Raw genomic sequence first — 20005 nt, 5'->3', positions numbered from 1 at the left:
CTGCCAAAGCATGACTGTCTTGTTACGGCCAGTGACACAGTGGCATTTCTGAAGAATTTTACTCACCATTCTAAAAAAAAAAAAGAAAGTGAAAGTGAAGTGACATACAGCCAAGTACGGTGACCCATACTCAGAATTCGTGCTCTGCATTTAACACACACACACCGTGAACACACACCCGGAGCAGTGGGCAGCCATTTATGCTGTGGCACCCGTGGAGCAGTTGGGGGTTCGGTGCCTTGGTCGAGGGCACCTCAGTTGTGGTATTGCTGGCCCGAGACTCGAACCCACAACCTTAGGGTTAGGAGTCAAACTCTCTAACCATTAGGCCACAACTTCCCCCTTCTATCCTGGATATTCTACTATATATCCTGGATATTCTATACGGTAGCCCTCTAATATTAATTATAATACAGTTATACAATTGACAGCATTTGTGGCATACTGCTGATTACCACAAAAATATTAATTTCCACTTGTCCTTTTAAATAAATAAATTAATTAAAAAATCTGGGTTACAGTTAGGTGCTTACAATGGAAGTGAATGAGGCCAATCCATAAACAAAATACTTACTGTTTCAGTATTATAGCCACAAGATATGAACGGCATGAATGTTAACATGATTTTAGGGGGGGGATTGCTTACTAGCCTTTTCTGTAAAGTTATATAAAATTTTACAACTTCCAATTATACAACCAAACACCACAAACCCTAAACCCCCTAAATGGCTGTTAAAAAAGATTATTAAAATAACTTTACAGCTCAAATAATAAACCAATTTCAACAGAAGCATGACTGTAAGTGCTAATAGGTTGGGGGTTTTATAACCAACTGTCATCTCTCTTAGAAATGCTAGATGCCATGCTGCTCCCTGGCTACTTCGGCTTAGACAATTACATTAGCTCAGCACTCTGGCCTGCTTAGGTAAATAAAGCCTCAGAAGCCGATCAAGAAGGGAGAGCTTCGTGCTGAGTAAAGTTTATATGGTATCTACTGTAAATCATCCAAAAGCACTTAAAACAGATCATTGACCAGCAAGCTTTGATAATAACAGTCCTGGTGAGATGATGTCTGTATCAAACGATTTTTGAGTCACTTTCTAATTTAAAACAGTTTTAAATTGTTATGCTTGCTGAAAATATTTTTTCATAAAAAAGCTAATGGGACTGTATCATAATTCAGAAAAGGCTGTCAATCTAAAATTAGCTTGATTACTGATGGGTCAGTCAGTTCATTTCAGAGACAGTGTTGAGAATAGCCTTCATTAACAGGTCTGTGAAGGTTGAGTAGCTCTTTTGGGTTCCAAATTAGTGCACAGCCTCTTCTCATCCTCAAAAGGGTAATTAATCAGACTAACTGAGTGACTGGTGAATGTTGCTGTGCCACTGCTTCTCTAAAACACAAGACAAAAGTGCAATACAATGCAAGGAAAAAATGTGATTTAGTAGTTCATCTCTGTTTCTAATATAAAAAGATTACATATGAGTGTTTGAAGTACATACAGAATATGGTTTCTTTCAAATAGAAGCACATGAAAACCACAGTGAGGTAATGGGGTTTTGAAAACCCCAACCTATAGTATCAATGGAAAAACTGTAAATCAAAATCAAAACTGAAAGTTCATTATGCTTGCATAAGGACCTAATATTCCAGTGGCCTTGTTTTGTCTTCTTTCACTTTTGCAACATTATTCCAGGCAAGCTAGATTTGAGATTCAAAGATTTATTTGGGTGAAATAATCAAATCCCATCATAATATACAGGATAAAGAGGGCAAACACAAGACACAGTAACTAGGATCAATAGTTTTCGAGTGTGTTGTGAGATATCACCGCCTGAGGACCATTTGTACTGGATTTTACTCAGCACTATGGGGGCTTGTAAAATTTGACGGTTGCACCATTCCTCCTTGGCATTCTCTGAAAGCAGGAAAAACAAAGTTTCCAATTAAATGTCTACAAATGGCATGTGTAATCGATTTTTTCATCATGACAGGAGATTGCTACATCCAAGTTTACTGGACCGGATCTTCTGAAACAACTGTTCTTGCTTTTTAATTGTTTACTAACATCCTCTTTTCAATTCTCTTTTACTTTGATTTCCCTAAAAAACAAAACAACACAAATTTCAAAATTCTTTATCCTCACCTCTAAAACTCAAATATTGACTCTCTAAAATGCGTTCAAACATTTGCATATTCACAGGAATGGACTGTTTTTTTCTCTAGAGATCCTGTTTCTAGGAATCCTAATAGATATTAGCATTTGTATGACATTTTAATAAAGATCAGTAAATGTGATAAGAATCAGCTTTCAAGAATTCTTTTGAATTGGAGTTTAATTTTTAGTTGTCTCATCACCTTGAAGTTCTGAGCTTCTTCATGTACACAGAAGCAAACATTTACTTTGCTTCTGTGTTTGTTGAGAGTTTAAAAAAACACAGTGGTAAGGTTGGTTTGGTTTAGTGGTATCAGTGACTGGTACACGCATGCAGACATGCAAAGCAGCAGAAAAAGACTTACCTGTTTTCCTCTTGTTACAGTTACACCAAAAAAATGAAAAAACCCAAACGTTCATGTCATTACATACCTGTGTTTCGATGGAAAGAACGCTAAAAAAAAATCAAACTAAACACAAAAGACGATCTTTTGAAAAATCAACTGTGTTTTGATGGAAAGAACGTTAAAAGCATCTGACACTTTTATTTTTTTATATTTTCTTTTGTGTCCCACAAAAGAATGAATTTTCGTTTTTTGGGTGAGCTATCCCATTAAATAACATTATTGTTTAAGAAATTATCTAATTATATCATGGGTGTTTTATTTTTAATACTTACAGGCCCTATCTAGTACACTATAACAACTGGGACAGTCCATGTCCATTTTTTAAGTTCATAATTTAAATAACATTGGTTACAAAAGTGTAAATTGGAATTTTTCCATTTCAGCCTTTAAAAGTGCTGAGAACCAGAAACATGTTGTCCTTCCAAGCAGAACTGGTAACTACAAAGCACCTAGTGATGTATTGTCTGCATGGCAATTAAATAGACTAAATTAATGTTTGTACTTAAAAAATCTAAGACTTACAAAGAGGTTGATTTATAACATGTCGTAAAGTCATACAGCAGAAATGCCAGTTATATAATCTGGGACAGACAAATATATAACAATATTGTACATAGGCTTTTGACCAGAATGTTAACTATTAAGATGAATTGGTGGTCACGATAAATGATCCAAGCAAAGTTTTTTTTTTCGGTTCTAAGAAATAAACAACAGGCAGCTTTATATTTTCACAGGTGTAAATTCTGCCTCAAGGAGCAATGTCAAGGCAATTAATTTTATTCCTTTTTACTTGTACTCCTAAAAGACCTCTTTGGCAACAAAGGTAAAACAGAAAAGAAATTATCACCTTCAAAAATGTGTCTAAGTGATTGAGTATTTCACATTTTTTGCTCCACAATTGGGCACCTTTGATCATATCATTTTTCTTTAGTTTTTTTTTCCAGGGCCATTAAACTTGTAGCATTAAAAATACTAGTTTAAAGACTTTAAGACAGTGTTTTACGGTAAGTTAAGCTGAATGCATTTGTGTGTGTGTGTGTGTGTGTGTGTGTACTCACGCATACTCCTCTAAACTATGCAAGAAGCTGTCGATCTGTTCTTTAGGAATTTCTCCATCCAGATGGGCCAAGTATGTGTATAGACTCTGAAATGTGTCAAAAGGAATCTGGGCTGCACCACTCTCGGGGTCCTCTGTTAGTATTTCACATGCATGTTTCAAAGCACTTGTGATGGTCTGTGGGAACAGTACAATAGACATTCTTTCAAAACATACACTTTTTCGACATTGTTTAGCAAACTTTGAATCAATTGCACCTATCATTCAGTGTCTTTGTGAATCTTTATTTCTTGTTGAACACCTTGAAATTGGAAACCAATTAAAATCCAACACTGCCATCTAGAGCCAGTTAGTAGAATTACATTTCCAACATCTCAAATGAAGTCACCACCACACAATATAATTAAAGGAATAGATCAATTTTAAGATCTACTGAAAATCTAAAAATTTCCTCGCCCTCAGACCATCCAAGATGTTGATGAGTTTGTTTTTTTTCATCAGAACAGATTTGGATCGATTTAGCATTACATCACTTGCACACCACTGGATCCTCTGCAGTGAATGGGTGCCATCAAAATGAGAAAAGCTGATGAAAACATAAGTAATCAACACGGCTAAAGTCCATAATTTAATGTCTTGTGAGATGAAAAGCTGCATGTTTTAAATACACAAATCCATCATTAAGGTGTTTTAACTTCAAACCGTTGATTCCATAACTCCATAATTATGGATTATGAGCTCATATTCTGGCCAGAAATTATGGTTTAAATGCCTTAATGACGGACTGGAGTCCCACAGATTACTTGTGGATTACTGTAATGTTTGTTTTCAGCAGTTTGAACTCTAATTCTGATGGCACCCATTCACTGCAGAGGATCTATTGGTGAGCAAGTGATGTAACGCTAAATTTCTCTTCCGATGAGGAAACAAACTCCTCTACATCTTGGATGGCCTGAGGGTGAGTTAATTTCCAACAAATTCTCATTTTTTTGGATGAACAATTCTTTTAATGTACTGTTAAATACAGTTAGATATTTATAGCCGCTCACCCCACCCAAAGCACTGCATCCTAAAGCAAAAAACTGCATCCAAATGATATTTTCACTGAAGCTGCCAAGAGCAAGGATTGTGTCAAGCTGTTCAGTAGGTAAGCACAGGCCTTTCCACTTCTGAAGAAGCTCCTCTTTTGTAATGGTTTCTTTTGGTGCGAACTACAAGCGAGAGAAATGTCATTAATATTCACAAATATATATCTGCTGTACTGTGTACTTTAAAACATACAAAAGAGCTACAGTGGATCACACCTGTTGATGAAGGATCTTTAGAAGGCCTGATGTAAGCCCTGTGTCTGTTTTCTGAGTTGCCACTGGCATTTCCAGCCTCTCCTTGACTGGAAGGTCCTGACCTTTTGATAATGCTGAGAAATAGCTGAAAGAGAAAGCAGTTTTATTGTTGTTATTTCTCTTTATTATAGATTCCATTGCAATATAAAGCATACATTATATATAATGCGAAACTTCTTAAAAAAGCAACACTTACTCAGCTGCCCATTGCAGCACATCATGTGGCTGTGTCTTGATTGCAGCTTTTGTGAACTGCTTTAAAATATCAGGCAGCTCTGGAGGGATGTTGATCTGCTGAGCGCAGTACATTGTTTCAGGAGGAGGCATCACTTCCGCTTGTATTTTAAGATAATTACAGGGAGAAGGTGAACACAAAAGAGCACAAAAGGGACATTTGGAAGTCAGAATATCATTAAGTACATGCAATACGAAAATGGTGCTACACACTAATACATGACTGGAAACTTGTGTTACTTTAATTTGCTACTACAGCACAGGCTTGCTTCAAGTTGAACTAAATAACATTTAATCTAAACACACAAAAGAACCTACCGTTTTAAGGTTATTTTAAACACAGAGTTGTAGTTAAGTCCTTCTTTGTAAATATGGCCTAATATAATGTACCATATGTATACTATATAGTAATATTTCTTATTTTGTCATTTTATACGACAGCAGCGACTTGCACCCCTGTGTTTTTCATAGCAACGGGTTGTTTGTGAGCATCACCTAGAAACCAAAAAGACCTCCGAGATCTGATTGGCCAATGCCAGTAAAGAGGGCGTAAACTAGCGCTTTTGTTGCCATGTCCAGTTATTTTAAGTTTGTTTTTTCCGCTTATAAATGTGGATTGTTTAAAATAATAATAATAAATAAACAAATAAATAAATAACGGTCTTTATATTTTGCTATTGCTTGGCTCCTCATCCAATAATGCGCTAATCTGATGCTTTTGCTTGAGAGATATTTTAATCGATGTAAACTGTGTGAAAAATCATTAATGCTAATTAAAATGTTAATATTTTATGTAAGAAAAATAACTATTAAAAATAAATTATTTTGAAGGGGTTAGCCTCGATTCATTATCGTTTTATTTAATATTTCTAAAGCAATCGCTTATTTTGGTTGTTTTGTTTTAATTGAGTTGAATAAAACCTCCATATCACCAAACAATCAAAATCGTAAATCTTCATTTAAACACAACACTATTTTAAAATCAACTTTTATAATTTAGTAGGCTATATTTGCAATATTATTTTAATCGTCTTCTACAAACATAGCACACAGTTAAGGAAGGATTGATTAGAAAGTTGCATGTCCTTATAAATATTTATGAGACAATTGGACTTCCGAGAAAGTAGCCTACAGCCCGCGTTTACAGCCTATGCAAAGTGAAAGCTTGCTTAAAGGTCGTGTAAAGGTTGCCTACATGTTGTTTCAGTGTTCAGCTGTGTTTAGCCTATAGTTTTCTTAGCCTAACTACATACCTGAGGTCTTTGCAATACAATGGATGTTGAAAAGTATTTGGCACGTATCGGCTGTTCGGGACCATGTCCTCCGACACTGGAGACGTTGCGATACGTTCACCTGAATCACTTAATGACAGTTCCCTTTGAGAATCTCACCATTCATATCGGAGAGCGGGTCAGACTCGAGTTGCCACTTTTATATGAAAAAATCGTCCTCATGCGCCGTGGAGGATTCTGCTATGAGAATAATGGGCTCTTCTCGTGGCTTCTGTCTCAGATGGGCTTCGACCTGACTATTCTCTCCGCACAGGTCAGGAATCAGTTCACCGGTGCTTACGGACCTCCGTTTGACCACTTCATCATGATGGTCAAGCTGGATGGACACAGATGGCTCTGTGATGTAGGGTTTGGATCCGGATTCCAGCTCCCTCTCTCTCTTGAGACCGACGGTCCTCAAGTCCAGAGCCACGGAGTGTATCGCCTCAGATCTCAGGGGAACTTAATTTTCATGGAAATGAAATCTGTGACTGAAGTATCAGGGGTTGGAGAAGAATGTTGGACGGGACTGTACAAATTCACTCTGGAGCCACGTGAAAGAGATGATTTCAGAGCCATGTGTGGTTACCATCAGAGTTCTGCTAGCTCGATTTTCTTCTGCAAGTCTCTCTGTTCACTCTTACTGCCCACTGGAAGAATCACAATCATGGGCCGCAGATTGATTATAACCAGTCTGTCCTCGGTGGATGGACAACAAGCTACAAAAACCACAACAGATCTTTCAGATGAAGAAATCACAGAGCTGTTGAGAGAAAAGTTTGGGATTGTTCTTCATTCTCCACTGACTCCAAAAGATGTTGAGATTATACCACCACCAGTTACTTACTGATTGTTTGTTAAGTCTCTCTTGCTTTTTAAGTATGTCTATAGATTTTTTCTTCTCTCCATTAAACACACAAGGCAGAAATATTAAATTACAAATTAAATTACTTTGTACTCTTGTATATATGCTATTACTCAGGCCATGAATGTAATTGTAATTATTTATAGGTCTATGTAGATTAAGCTGTTAGCTTTGAAGTGCCTTTTCCAATTAGTAAAATGATTTTAAGTACATTTATCTTTAAGCATCAGGCAAATTATGTATTTAAGTGTTAATAAAGTAATAACATTTTGAATTAAAATTAAGTTACTGAAATTTTGTTGATGTGTTAAGAAAATGCATGCAATTCCAGTAAAGGTGTGAGCTTCATTGTTCCAGTGTTATTATAGTATTCTCTATATACTATTAGTATTTATTAATATTTAGAATTGGCTTATATATATATATTTATATATATATATATATAATATATATATATATATATATATATATATAGTATATATATATATATATAATGAGACAGTAGTTTTACCCGTATAGTTGAGACAGCAGTAAGTTTTATTAGGAGTTCCTGCTTTGCACCTGGATCCTGTTCTCTTATCAATGCCCTGATCAGTTTGGTATTTGCTATATTTATTGTGTTGGTTATGTTTACTGTGCACTGTATAAATTTACTTCTGCACATAAATATACACTGCAGCAGTAAGCATTTGGACCAACCTGAAAAAGAGAGCTACACCTGACTTGCACTGTGAAAACTCCAGACATTTTTCAACAACTCAGTGACTTTTAGGTCTTACTGATGGTTCTTATTGTATTTCCAGAATTTTCTATACCAGTGTTGTCGCATTCTCTAGTACTTTCCTGTGCCACTATACAATGATCAATTTTTTAAGTTGCATTAGTTTTTAAAAACTTCACAGGCTTATGATTTCATAAACCTCATTGATAAGAGTCTGCCCCATGTTATCATGAACCTAGTCTGGACATAAACAAAGGGATATTCTGCAAAGTACAGTCATCTCCAGGAAAGTTATACATTGCATTCTGTGTATCTATGACTGTGAGGAAAGCCTGAAGGTGTTATCTTATGCATAAACTATGACTGTGAGGAAAGCCTGAAGGTGTTATCTTATGCATAATCATTGGCCGTATAAGAGAATTCTAGCCCCAACAGGAGTTAAACATGAATGGGAAAAGAATGGTCACATGTAAAATAAAAAGGGATATCTTTGTCTTCATTTTTGAAGATAATATGCTTACAGTAAGTCTCTTTTGGGGGGGGGGGATATATTTGGAAAGCTTTTTTTTAACTAAATTACATGTTTTTAAGGTTTTCATTAAACTCAGGCATACAAGCTGACTTTGCAATATATATATATACTAAAATGATTCATATAAGAGTAGGGGAATATATAGCATTACTACTGGATTTAGTGGGGCCCTTCACACCTTTCACCCCACTAGCAATGGCCCTGCATATAATCAAATAGGAGACATCACTTTTTCTTTTCCTTTTTTAGATTTTAAATTTGGATAAAAGACTATTAAATAAGATAAGATACTCTGGCATTCAAACTACAGAATATGACTGAAATATAAGGATGAATAAAAGCTCTACTGTAACTTCATCTCAGAGTAAATTGCCTATAGGGATGGCTCACAACCATTTCTTAGTTTAAATAATAATTTAATCCTTAAATAAAATGCTTTTAACTACTCTGTGGGTATTATTCATATTAATAAACAGCAATTTACTCTGCGTATACTCTGACTAGTCCCTCCCTGAACACTGTAACTTCAGGACAGCTCACTCTTCGGCAGACATTTTCAGGAGATTCTCCTTATCGATCCTGAAAAGTCGCCATCCCTCCTGCAGCGAGAGGTCGGAAGCCCCACGTCGCTTGTAAAAGTCAATGGATGCTTTGTTGGACTCAGCCACGATGAAATGCATGCTGCTGCACCGATTCGTCACCGCTGTCTGCAGGTGGAAACAGAACTGTTTATGGTTGCGTCTAGATGTGTAAAGCATAAAATCATTTAAAGACAACATAAAACACATTTCTGTGGTCTATTTTGAATTTGAAACTACTTGCTAATACTAAATTTGTGTCAGGGATTTCATAGTTTTGTATCCATTTTTTGTGTGTTAATGATGCTAACACATACAACAAATGTAAACAGGATGACTTACATCACTGAGGGTTTTCAGGATTTCAGACCCAATTCCAAAACCTGTGAGGCATGAAACTGGTCAAGGGAAATTAGGAAACACCTAGTTTCTTAAAAGACACCTTAATAACACACCCTTACCTCTGTACTCTTTCATTACATAAAAATCTTCAAGGTACAGCAGTTTGCCAATCCAAGGGTCATAGGTGAAATAGTACATGGCAAATCCAATCACAGAATAACCTGTAAGTGAACGCTGCTGTCTTACACAATTGCATTACATGCTTGTGCATGAAAGTAAGAATAATAATAAAAAAATTAAAAAAAAACTTATAAATCGTTCAACATCACATTTTGTTTCTATTGGTCTACTTATAAACAGTCAATTTCGCTATTCAACAGGTTGAAGTTCACTAAAGATCATCTTTGTCTTGATATTTACCCTCGACTTTCTGATGCTCGGCTAGCACGTCTGCGACCACACAGTGATAAAACGGGTGGTCTCCGAATCCGTCCTCCAGCAGATCTGAACACACAACTTTTATTGTCATTCCAGGGCGGGCCAACTACTTATCAAATTTAACATTTGATATACTGTGTAATTTTACCTTTCTCAGTTAATATAACTTGATCTTCCATTTCTTCATACTTGGCGAGTTCCTTCAGAAACAAAAAAAAAAATGCTGACTTAAACTCAACTTAACTTAACGCAGGACAATAAAACAATACAAAAACCTATCAATATATATCGCGATATTTAATTTTTTTTTAAATAACGCTGATATTATTTTAGATTTTTTAAACACATTTCCGATATTCCGATATTTCGATAGGCTATACATTACCAGTGCTTTCCATACATTGATTTATTTGTGGCGTTTGACTTCGTTAAATAAACATGAGCACTGCACAGTCATAACACGTCGCGGGTGTTTTATACATATACAGTAAAAGTTTTATATGAATGTATCTCTGAAGGGAACCGACTGTCTTCAGCTGACGTTTTAATTTTTATCTTAAAAGCGCCTCCTGCTGGCAGATAATTAATTTGCATTTTCAATAAGCCCGTCTCCAGCAACATTTACAGTTTTTGTTGTTGTTCATTTTTTTGTTTTCTGCAGCGACTTCTGGGCACTTTTCATACCCTTTTTTCTGGCTGAAGCACATTTGTTTCCATCTATAAGAATAATCAGCCTACACTACCAGTCAAAAGTTTTTGAACAGTAAGATTTGTAATTTTTTATTTTTTTTAGAATTCTCTTCTGCTCATTAAGCCTGAATTTATTTGATCCAAAATACATACAAAAAAGTGTAGAATTTATTTCTATTTGAATAGATTTTAAAATGTAATGTATTACATTTGATCTATTTGAACGTCAAGTTCTGTAGGCGGTGGGCCTAGGGCTTGTTTTCATGCAGGGTCATATTTGGACACTATCAATGTCCTGATATCTTTAATTTATCTCTAATTTAACATGAATGTAAAAATCATAAAAGGTGTGACAATAACTTTTAATATAATAACATGGGACAGCACACCAAATAAAAGTTTCAAAGTTTCAACAGCATATTCTGCTACCATAAATAATGTGCTTCAAATATAGGCTACACATGCAATTAAACCGGTGTGAAATCTACCTTTATGAGTCGCAATATGTCAGGCACGTCTTTTGGCTCCGCTTTACGCAAATTAAAATTGGCCATTTTCTTAGTTTACTCTTTTTCTCTTTTCTCACTAGTCTTCTATATGTGAAGAGAAGCAAAAATTCTTTCTTCATACGCTTTCCAGAATATTACCCTCCGCTGTTTATTGTAATGACGTTTTCTCCGATTGCGGACCAATAGCAGTTGTCCATTAGAGCTACGTCATGGCGCACCGTTATTATTCGCTCATGCTGGTGCATAACGTCAAAGAACTTAACGTTATATATATATATATATATATATATATATATATATATATATATATATATATATATATATATATATATATATATATATATATATATATATATATCAGTGGGATCAAAACTTTTGTTCTTTTGAAAGACATTTCCACCCGAGTAATGTAAAAGACGTGTAAATCCGTGTAAACTTTGTTTTGAAGACCACATTTAAACATTTTTGTCTCGCTTCCAAAACATAACGGCTGTAATTACGGTAGAATCTTTTTCTATGCGCCTTTAAAACTGTTATTACGGTAGACTAGCCGCGCCTACTTTCCAGGAAGTGAAAATCACTGTCAGTTAAGAAATCTGTCATCTGTGCAAGAAGCGAGCTGGTGTAAGTCTCACGAAATCATTGTTGTTATACAATAAAGTGGTGAGCCAAGAACAAGGAAGATGTTTTCTCCGCGGTGAGTTTTACATTTCTGTCTTGCGTCACGCATTTGTTGTGAACTCATCATTTGTGAGTCATCCAGACCAGCCTGGTCTCTCAATAGGATCTTTTTTATACATAGTTTCTTAAGTTAAGAGTTCCATACTTTTTTATTTTACCATTAGCAGTTTTGTGAAGTAAAGTTTTCAAGTAAGCTCTCTCCTCCCGTGTCTTTGCTTTATGTAAAGGGTCCTAAAGTCTGCATCGTCGTTAATGTGCAGAGGGCTTTCCACGGGTCAAATGTGCCGACAAGGGAAAGCACCAGATATGGCTGATGGTAATTATAAAATAAATAAAATAAAATGTTTTATTTTTTAACCTAGTCAGTGTAAGGCAATGAAATATTGTCAGTGAGTGTACTAGTTATTACGGTGAAACGTTTGAGATCTTACTTGCCTTCTCATTCAGGATGAATTAGGCTGAATGCAGGTAAAATGCGACTTAAGTTGAATCATCTGTTAAGTAATATGTCTTTATTCTTAAATATGTTACTAAAGGCAACAATAAAATGTCCCTCTTTACCTGTATTCACTCTCCCTTTACATACAGATGCTTTGTTGCATGTGCATTTTGATGTAAAACGTATTGAATTGTGTTTGTGTGTGTGCATATATTTATTTATTTATTTATAACGATAACACTTTTTAAGTGTTATTGTTATGGTATGTATGGATGTTATCACTTCATCACTGCTGACAGATGTGGCCAGAAATGTAATTAGTAATGTCTGGCTAGAACTGAAATAAATAATGTCTTCATAATTTAAATAATTTAGTAATTCACATGAAATTATTGCCTAATTATATACAGTATATATACATATATATATATATATATATATATATATATATATATATATAAAATATATACATATAAACACACACACACACACACACACACTGTAATCATTAGCCTATAATAATTTAATAATTTCCCATCAGTGTGTGTACCAAGTCCTGACTTGTTTTTATGTCCCCACAGGAAACACATTTTTACTTGTGAGCAATGGTAAAATGAAAGAACATTTACTTTCTTTGATATTCTTATGTGTCTTCATAAACACTATCCTGCTGTTATTTCATGGTTTATGTGCATGAAGTTCTTTGTACTTTCACATCTAGTGTTTTTTCTTCAAATGCCTTCACCCTGTGTGCGGCCTGTTCATGCAGACTAGCCTCGGTTCCTTTCTAACACACTGTTTCTGTTGACTAGTTTTTTTCTGTGTCTCCGTATTATACTATGGGATGATACAAATGCTGCTTTGCTTTTCATTCCAACACTACTCTTAAGTACATACATTATTTGATATCCCAGTACATCTTTAAAGCTCCATTTTGTTCCTCCTTGTTTTCCCAGTTCGCAACAGGCTGCGGGAGATAGTTGGAGCGTCCACCAACTGGAAGTATGTTACTGTATTAACACTTGTGTTATTATGTTATTCCTTCTGCAGAATTGTCACCAGTATGTTACTACCCATTTTGCATAAAATGTTGTATTTTCTCTGTTTTGTTGTACAGAGATCATCAGCAAGCATTAGCTGAGCGTGCATCACTAAGCCAGTATCTTGCTCAGAGTCAAGATGAACTTCCTGCAAAGACAATGAAGGACAGTGCAGTCGAGGCGCATCTTCCTCTGGGTTCCCAGCCTGCCTTGAGAGAGAAATACCTCAACTATCACAACAGTGTCAGGTGCTAAAACACCACCACTTCTCAAATTATTAATTGTGATTACATTTATGCATGTCATTATTACATAATCGTTCAAACGCACAATTACAAAAAAAAAAGTCCACTTACAGTGCTTAAGATGTGTATTTTTTTATTATTTCTACAGGTTATTTTAAGGGTTTTCCATGGTTTTAATTTTAGTCTTAGTATAACATAATAATATCATGCATATTTTTCCTTTTTTTATTTAAAGAAGGAACCAAACCAATGTATAGTTGACATTTGAGGCTTAATGCTATAGAAAAGCAGTGAAAGTTTTTCCGGAAGAGTGTTTTCAGCTTGTTTATTTTCATATAAAAATATGGCATGCAGTTGCTTCAGACAATGGTATAAAGCTATTCAAAACATAATTCGGTGTAAATTGACATTATCATAATTAATAATCGCAATTACAGTTTCAAGGGAATAATCGACAATTATGGTTTTTGTCATAATCGTGCAGGACTACACTGCAGCATAAGTTCCTGGTTGCTTGTCTGTTCTAAAATTAGTAGCATTCAGAAATATCAAACTTCGCAACCAGTCATTTTTGAATATTCATTCTGATCCGAGTACATTTTCTTTTGTTTAAATACCTTTTTCTCAACAGGTTTGGAAGGATTTTGGAGGACCTGGACAGTTTAGCAGGTAATAAATACATCTTAAAAATATAGGTTCCAAAAGGGGGTTCTTTATTTTTTAAATAGGAGATGTAGATAATCACAGCAGTATTGGCTGATCATAACTCGCTCTGTCTGCTTATCACATACAGTTTCATTCTTGTCTCTTAGTGCTCATCTGTTATTCTCACACATGGAATAAGGAGCTGAAAAGATCTCCACTGTCTATCGTCACCGCCCTAGTGGACAAAATCGGTATTACTTCTTGAATTAGTAGACTTCTTTTTTTTTTTTTTTTTTTTTTTTGGTTTTATTAATTTATAAAATGTTGTTTTATTACTTCACAGACCTGAGAAAAAACATCATCTACCCCGACTGTGACATTAAGTTCACAGGTCATGTGACATGGGTTGGCAAAACCTCAATAGAAGCTAAAATGCATATGTCTCAGGTATTCCTAAAGTCTGTTTATGAAACAGGTATTATATGTTGCACATAAAAGTGTCATTGAACTTAAACCAACCATTTTCACAGTATCATGATGGGGCGTACACCAATGTATTAGATGCCACATTTGTAATGGTGGCTCGAGATCCTGAAAACAAAAGGTAAGTTTAAACCTGTTGGTATGATCGACAAGCTATGATTGCTGTATTGTGTCTGTAAATGTGTACTGGCTATGTTCTGTTTTTCCAGGGCAGCTTTTATAAACCCACTCAAACTAGAGAGTCCAGAGGAAGAAGCAATTTTTCAACAAGGAGAGAGTGAGTAGCACTTTTGTTTGTCAGTAATCACAATTGCTACTTCAATTTGAAGCATTTAGAGCAAGACCGATGCTCTTTATATTGATCAGTTAACAAGACGAGGCGTGTGGAGCTGAGCACAGCGTCTCTTCTGAAAGTGGCCCCTACAGCTGAGGAGAGAACTCTCATTCACAATCTGTTCCTCAACACTCTAGACACACAGTCAGATTTATTGACACTACACAGTTATAAATCTGTGCCTTTATTTTTTGCCCATTTCTTAACAATATTTACCTTCTTCCTTTAGAACTGTCAGCTTTCGGAGTCGTATTTTACCACCTAACTCCGTATGGATGGAAGATTGCAAAATGAAAGGGCTTGAGATTTGCCATCCACAAGTAAGTATTTTTTGCAATACTTAATCGATGCAACTGACAGCGTAAATTAGTACATTTGCGTAATGTGCACTGACTTATTCTTTACATTATACAGGAAAGAAATATCTTTAACCGGATATTTGGTGGTTTTTTGATGAGAAAAGCCTATGAACTTGGCTGGGCGAATGCCTGTGCATTTGTGTAAGAGATCCCCCTTTTTCTATCTATTGAATATTTACTGTAAAGAAGTCTTTTCATTCCTTTACATGGCTGTATTTGGATCTTTCAGTGGTTGCAGACCAATGCTGGTTGCTGTAGATGACATCATATTTCGAAAGCCAGTAGAAATTGGCTCTTTGCTATTGCTGTCCTCACAGGTTTCTAAATTGTTAAATATCAAATGCATTCATTTGTAGCCATTTTTTCCCCCTTCAGAATAAGATTGATGATAATACTGTGTTGTCAGGTTTGTTACACAGAAGGGATGCACATCCAGGTCAGGGTTCACACAGAGGTGCTTGACCCATTGACCCGGCAACACAGCACCACAAATGTATTTCACTTCACTTTTTGCATTCAGAACGACATACCATCTGTTGTACCACAGAGCTATGGAGGTCAGATACAGATTTTCACAAATATTGTTACTAATGTATTAATGGTATTACCTGTAACCTAATATTGTTGCCATTTGCAGAGTCTATGCTTTACCTGGATGGAAAGAGGCACTTTGATGAGACCATGAGGAGCCAAGGTTGAGCATCTAGGATTTGCAGGGATGAAACTTCTCATTTTTTAGTTCCGTTCATTTCATATTCATAATATTTTTTATTGTTTGCTGCATTTTACATAAATGTAAAATATTCTTTTTCACAATTTTAAACTTACAGTGGGAGAGGAGCATTTTGTGAAATGGTTTTGCAGTGAAAGGTGTTTTTTTGATTGTGGTAATATTGAACCTATTTAGTCATTAAGACTTATAACAGACCATGTTCTGTTTGCACTACAATGCCATTCGTAAGGAGATATGACAAGACTCTTAAACCAAGAGATTTTGGTTGTACTGTTACTGATCTGAATGCAGCCAAAGTGATTCATGAACAACTGGTACCTTGGAAAAGGATATACAGTAATTGCACAAATTCTAAGAATAAGTCCTGTCTTCCTTCCTTGATCTCCTCAAAAGGAAACAAGGATATCTGAAACTTGAGATCATATTATGAGAGCACTGCCTCACCAAACACTCCAAAAACTTTACCTAACACTTTTGGTCTAGAGTGCACAGTATGAATAGGTTTTGATGTTACATCTGCAAATGTTTCAGAATGCTGACAAATTGGCTTGTATATAAACATCCGTTTTTGCATTATTATTTTAAATGCAACAAAGAACCATGGACTTTTGCAAAAGATGGTAGTATGAACCTAGAATGGACTCTGTAAGAAGTTAACATGTAAAAAAAAAAAAAAAAATTATATGAAAGGAAGTAGGTTCAGGGAGATTTATGATGCCTTTCATGTACAGACTCCCTGTACCACAATGACCAATGAATGCATGCCTTTTCAATGTTTTTGTTCACAAAATATGTTTACCATCATTTATTTTTTTTAAATACTTGTATTATTTAACATTTGTATGAGTATTCTTGTTTGTTTCTTATAAATACAAGACATTAAATATGCATATTAGTGGACTAACATCTACCTTATGTGTAATGCACATTTCAGAGCTGTATTCTCTTTATTTATTCCATGAGCGAAAGTGTCCAATGCGATTTGTCTGGTCATGTGATCTTAACAGTGGTCCCAGTGAGGCGACCCTCTCCATGTAAAATAAATCAAAGTAAAAATTGTATTAGGGTGCTTATGACTGGAGTCTTCATCTCATGTGTGTACCATTTAAACATTTTTGTACTATTCTTTTATTTGTTTAAAACATTGTACTGAGGAAACAGTCAGTGAGCAATCTCAAGCGTTGTCCTGACAGTAGGTGCCACCGAGTGACAAACTCCTGAAATTGCAAGTGTGACAGATAGCTACTACATCAAGAAGCTGTTATATTTGGTCATGTTGAGACAGCGAGTAAATATGTTTTTTCCTACTTATTTTGTATATATCTCATATATCAATCTAGAGCATGTGTAATTTTATGCCAGCAAGTTAGGTTTCATCTCTATTGCTCAATGATCTCTTGAAAAAAAGTTCTAAACAATAATACGTTAGAAACTGGCCGTCTGTTTGTTGTTCGTTAAAAGTGCGTACTTAACAATTAGTATTAGTAATTAGAAAGTGAAATAATACTGTCTGCAAATTCAGATCTGTCTTTAATTTGAAGAAAGTTCCTGCTGTTCTACAACGTGATGAGAGAAGAGCAATAAAATGTGTCCACGGTGAGTGTTGCATCTGTATCTTCTGACTCGAATGTAATCTAAGACACGTGTCTTGTTAATGCATTTTTCATCCTTAGCAGTCTCTCTCATGACTCTTATTTCCATTTCAGCTCACTTTTGTATAGGGTCCTGAAGTCTGCAGTGTTCTTCACATGCAGGAAGTTTTCATGTGCAGGGAAGGTTACTTATATGGCTGAAGGTAACTGCTGGAATAGACAAGTTATGCAGTACTCCCTTTTGAATATGTTTCATAAAAATATATAGCAGTCCTTTCAAATCCATTGCTAATAATTAAAGACATTTATTGTTTTCCCACCAATAATGACGGGAACTTCTTGGAGGATGATGTATTTTTTTCTTGTAAGCAATGGTGAACTGGAAGAAATGTAAATTTCCTTGCCTATTTTTTATTAATTCTGAATGCATATTGAGGTCTTGGAAGTTATTCTTAGACTCCCTTAATGTCTGCATGTATCCGCTCTCCTGTTATTATTTAAAGGTGTAGCCTTGAGTATTTCTGATGTTTTTCATTTTTTAAATGCTTTTCCCTTTTGTGACCTTTTACATTGCCTTAAATTAGCAGCCTGCTGAAGCAGTCCTGTCTTTGTCTTCTGCTTCCTGTTTTGCCATGTGTGTCCATTAACCACATTTTCCGCTTCAGCTTTATTTTCTTAAAGGATTAGTTCACTTCCAGAATAAAAATTTCCTGACAATTTACTCACCCCCATGTTGTCCAAGATGTTCATGTCTTTCTGTCTTCAGGCGCAAAGAAATTAAGTTTTTTGAGGAAAACATTCCAGGATTTTACTCCATATATTTATTTATTTTTTGTTCACAGTTTGCAACAGGCTGAGAGAAATAGTCGGTGCATCTACCAACTAGCAGTATGTTCCTGATGTAACATATTACGATCATTAAACATTATGCAAATCAATTAAAAGTTCAGCTGGACAAATCTCTGAACTGGACGTACATCCCTTCTGTGTAACAAACCTGATTAAGAGATCACAAATTTGTTAGTGTGAATGACATCTAAATAAGCTGAAACACCAAAACTTACTAACCTGAGAAGACAGGAGGATTAAAGAACCGATGTCTGAGACACAATAACAATAGCATATGAATAGATAATTAATAAAAAGTAAAGTATGAATACATATATGTAATTTAATATCTAATAAATCTGAGTGGAAATAAAATATGAATGAGCACTAACATCTGTTATTCTCACACATGGAATGAGAAGCTGCAAGGATCTCCACTGTCTATTGACTATTGGCCTAGTGGACAAGATTGGTATTGCATCATTTATTCACAAAGATTATTCAGAAGGCTACTTCATTCATTCATATTTTATTTCCACTCCTTGAAAAGGATGTCCCAGCTATTGTCCCACAGAGCTCTGGAGGTTAAAAAATATATTTTTTATAAATACATATATTATTATAAATAAGTAATATATTAATAATTATTTGTAATTGTAATATTTTTATGTAATGCAATAAAATATTTTTAAGCAATATATATACACTTTTTTATGTTCTATTTAAAATGATTTGTAACTTCAGAGTCTATGCTGTACCTGGATGGAAAGAGGCACTTTGATGGGACAGTGAGGAACCAGTGTTGAGCATTCTAGGATGAAATACTGTACCTGACAAAACTTCACTAACATCCATCACTACAGTTACATGAGTGTGTATAAAAGATTCTGGTTTAATTTTCAAAATGTCTTCCCTGCAGCTCTTACATGCATGCATTTGATACATTCAGTAATCAATTATTTCATTTATATACAAATGTAAAAAACCCTGTGACTACACTAAAACAACCATCCACTCAATTCTTTGTCTATATGCCATTTTCCCCTTCCTTTTCCATCAGCTCATAACATTGTAGTTCTACACCATCCCCATTTAATTGTGATTTCCAGGCCTAAAAAAGCCATAACAATTTAATAAAATCTTAAGAAGGCACGGACATTTCGATAGCAACTATACATTTCCCTGTTTGCACCTATATTTCATTGTCTAGAAATAGTTTTTGAGTGTTAAAATGCTTATCCAGTAAAACAAGCAACTGGAAAAGTCTTGTAAATTTGGTCAGAAATTGGATAGAGATGCTCTGACCTTATTCTTTCAGTCAGAGATGCAATTCAGATTTTGTAGTTGCTCAAACTATCATAATCTTTAAAAGGATATTTAAAATGTTTCTGAGTAGTACAGCTCAGGGTTATGCAACGTTAAAACAAACAAAAAAAAAGTGAAGGGGAGATTTGAATGTGTAATTTGCAGTATATTTGGCAAC

At 35.1% G+C, this 20005-nt stretch overlaps 4 protein-coding genes across 7 annotated transcripts; 2 read left to right on the top strand and 2 right to left on the bottom strand.

The window, feature by feature from the left end:
- Window positions 1-1707: 1707 nt before the first annotated feature.
- Window positions 1708-6726, bottom strand: LOC109048160 (ropporin-1-like protein). Of its 3 annotated transcripts, none has more exons than XM_042714365.1 (6): window positions 6589-6726; window positions 5160-5298; window positions 4925-5048; window positions 4670-4831; window positions 3622-3797; window positions 1708-1919 (listed from the first exon to the last, which is right to left on the bottom strand). In XM_042714365.1, exons 1-6 carry the CDS (start codon window positions 6593-6595, stop codon window positions 1859-1861), a joined length of 669 nt encoding a protein of 222 aa, XP_042570299.1. In that variant the 5' UTR covers window positions 6596-6726; the 3' UTR covers window positions 1708-1858. The 3 variants fall into 3 exon arrangements, with proteins under 3 accessions (XP_042570299.1, XP_042570300.1, XP_018921392.1); XM_042714366.1 differs by lacking the exon at window positions 6589-6726 and adding an exon at window positions 6451-6588; XM_019065847.2 differs by lacking the exon at window positions 6589-6726 and adding an exon at window positions 5516-5703.
- Window positions 6470-7711, top strand: LOC122135354 (arylamine N-acetyltransferase, pineal gland isozyme NAT-3-like). Its single transcript, XM_042714364.1, has one exon. It carries the CDS (start codon window positions 6470-6472, stop codon window positions 7316-7318), a length of 849 nt encoding a protein of 282 aa, XP_042570298.1. The 3' UTR covers window positions 7319-7711.
- An 888-nt stretch (window positions 7712-8599) lies between these two features.
- LOC109069568 (diamine acetyltransferase 1-like) lies at window positions 8600-11277 on the bottom strand. The gene is made up of 6 exons (XM_019086203.2): window positions 11123-11277; window positions 10093-10144; window positions 9927-10010; window positions 9626-9727; window positions 9507-9547; window positions 8600-9293 (listed from the first exon to the last, which is right to left on the bottom strand). Exons 1-6 carry the CDS (start codon window positions 11186-11188, stop codon window positions 9123-9125), a joined length of 516 nt encoding a protein of 171 aa, XP_018941748.2. The 5' UTR covers window positions 11189-11277; the 3' UTR covers window positions 8600-9122.
- Window positions 11278-11593: 316 nt separating this feature from the next.
- Window positions 11594-17183, top strand: LOC109048161 (acyl-coenzyme A thioesterase 9, mitochondrial-like). 2 transcript variants are annotated; one of them, XM_042714361.1, is made up of 16 exons: window positions 11595-11840; window positions 12052-12140; window positions 12845-12871; window positions 13220-13265; window positions 13381-13551; window positions 14180-14217; window positions 14361-14444; window positions 14537-14640; window positions 14724-14797; window positions 14886-14953; window positions 15043-15154; window positions 15240-15330; window positions 15425-15510; window positions 15599-15686; window positions 15776-15926; window positions 16007-17183. In XM_042714361.1, exons 1-16 carry the CDS (start codon window positions 11827-11829, stop codon window positions 16066-16068), a joined length of 1305 nt encoding a protein of 434 aa, XP_042570295.1. In that variant the 5' UTR covers window positions 11595-11826; the 3' UTR covers window positions 16069-17183. The 2 variants fall into 2 exon arrangements, with proteins under 2 accessions (XP_042570296.1, XP_042570295.1); XM_042714362.1 differs by lacking the exon at window positions 12845-12871 and having other exon boundaries at window positions 11594-11840.
- The last annotated feature ends 2822 nt before the right edge of the window (window positions 17184-20005 follow it).

This window comes from Cyprinus carpio, chromosome A24, assembly GCF_018340385.1.
Source record: "Cyprinus carpio isolate SPL01 chromosome A24, ASM1834038v1, whole genome shotgun sequence".
Taxonomy (NCBI): domain Eukaryota; kingdom Metazoa; phylum Chordata; class Actinopteri; order Cypriniformes; family Cyprinidae; genus Cyprinus; species Cyprinus carpio.
The sequence above is the reverse complement of the archived record's forward strand: the minus strand, read 5'-3'. Positions and strand labels throughout refer to the sequence as shown.

Excerpts from the sequence above, each read along its gene's own strand:
- LOC109069568 (XM_019086203.2), bottom strand. The coding sequence starts at position 11,188 with ATGGCCAATTTTAATTTGCGTAAAGCGGAGCCAAAAGACGTGCCTGAC. Across the intron at positions 10,145-11,122 it reads ACATATTGCGACTCATAAAG|GAACTCGCCAAGTATGAAGA; the intron begins GTAGATTTCACA and ends TTGTTTCTGAAG. Across the intron at positions 9,728-9,926 it reads CGAGCATCAGAAAGTCGAGG|GTTATTCTGTGATTGGATTT; the intron begins GTAAATATCAAG and ends GTTCACTTACAG.
- LOC122135354 (XM_042714364.1), top strand. The coding sequence starts at position 6,470 with ATGGATGTTGAAAAGTATTTGGCACGTATCGGCTGTTCGGGACCATGT.
- LOC109048160 (XM_042714365.1), bottom strand. Across the intron at positions 5,049-5,159 it reads GTGCTGCAATGGGCAGCTGA|CTATTTCTCAGCATTATCAA; the intron begins GTAAGTGTTGCT and ends TTTCTCTTTCAG. Across the intron at positions 4,832-4,924 it reads TAAAGATCCTTCATCAACAG|TTCGCACCAAAAGAAACCAT; the intron begins GTGTGATCCACT and ends TCTCGCTTGTAG.
- LOC109048161 (XM_042714361.1), top strand. Across the intron at positions 12,141-12,844 it reads AGCACCAGATATGGCTGATG|GAAACACATTTTTACTTGTG; the intron begins GTAATTATAAAA and ends ATGTCCCCACAG. Across the intron at positions 14,954-15,042 it reads AATTTTTCAACAAGGAGAGA|TTAACAAGACGAGGCGTGTG; the intron begins GTGAGTAGCACT and ends TATATTGATCAG.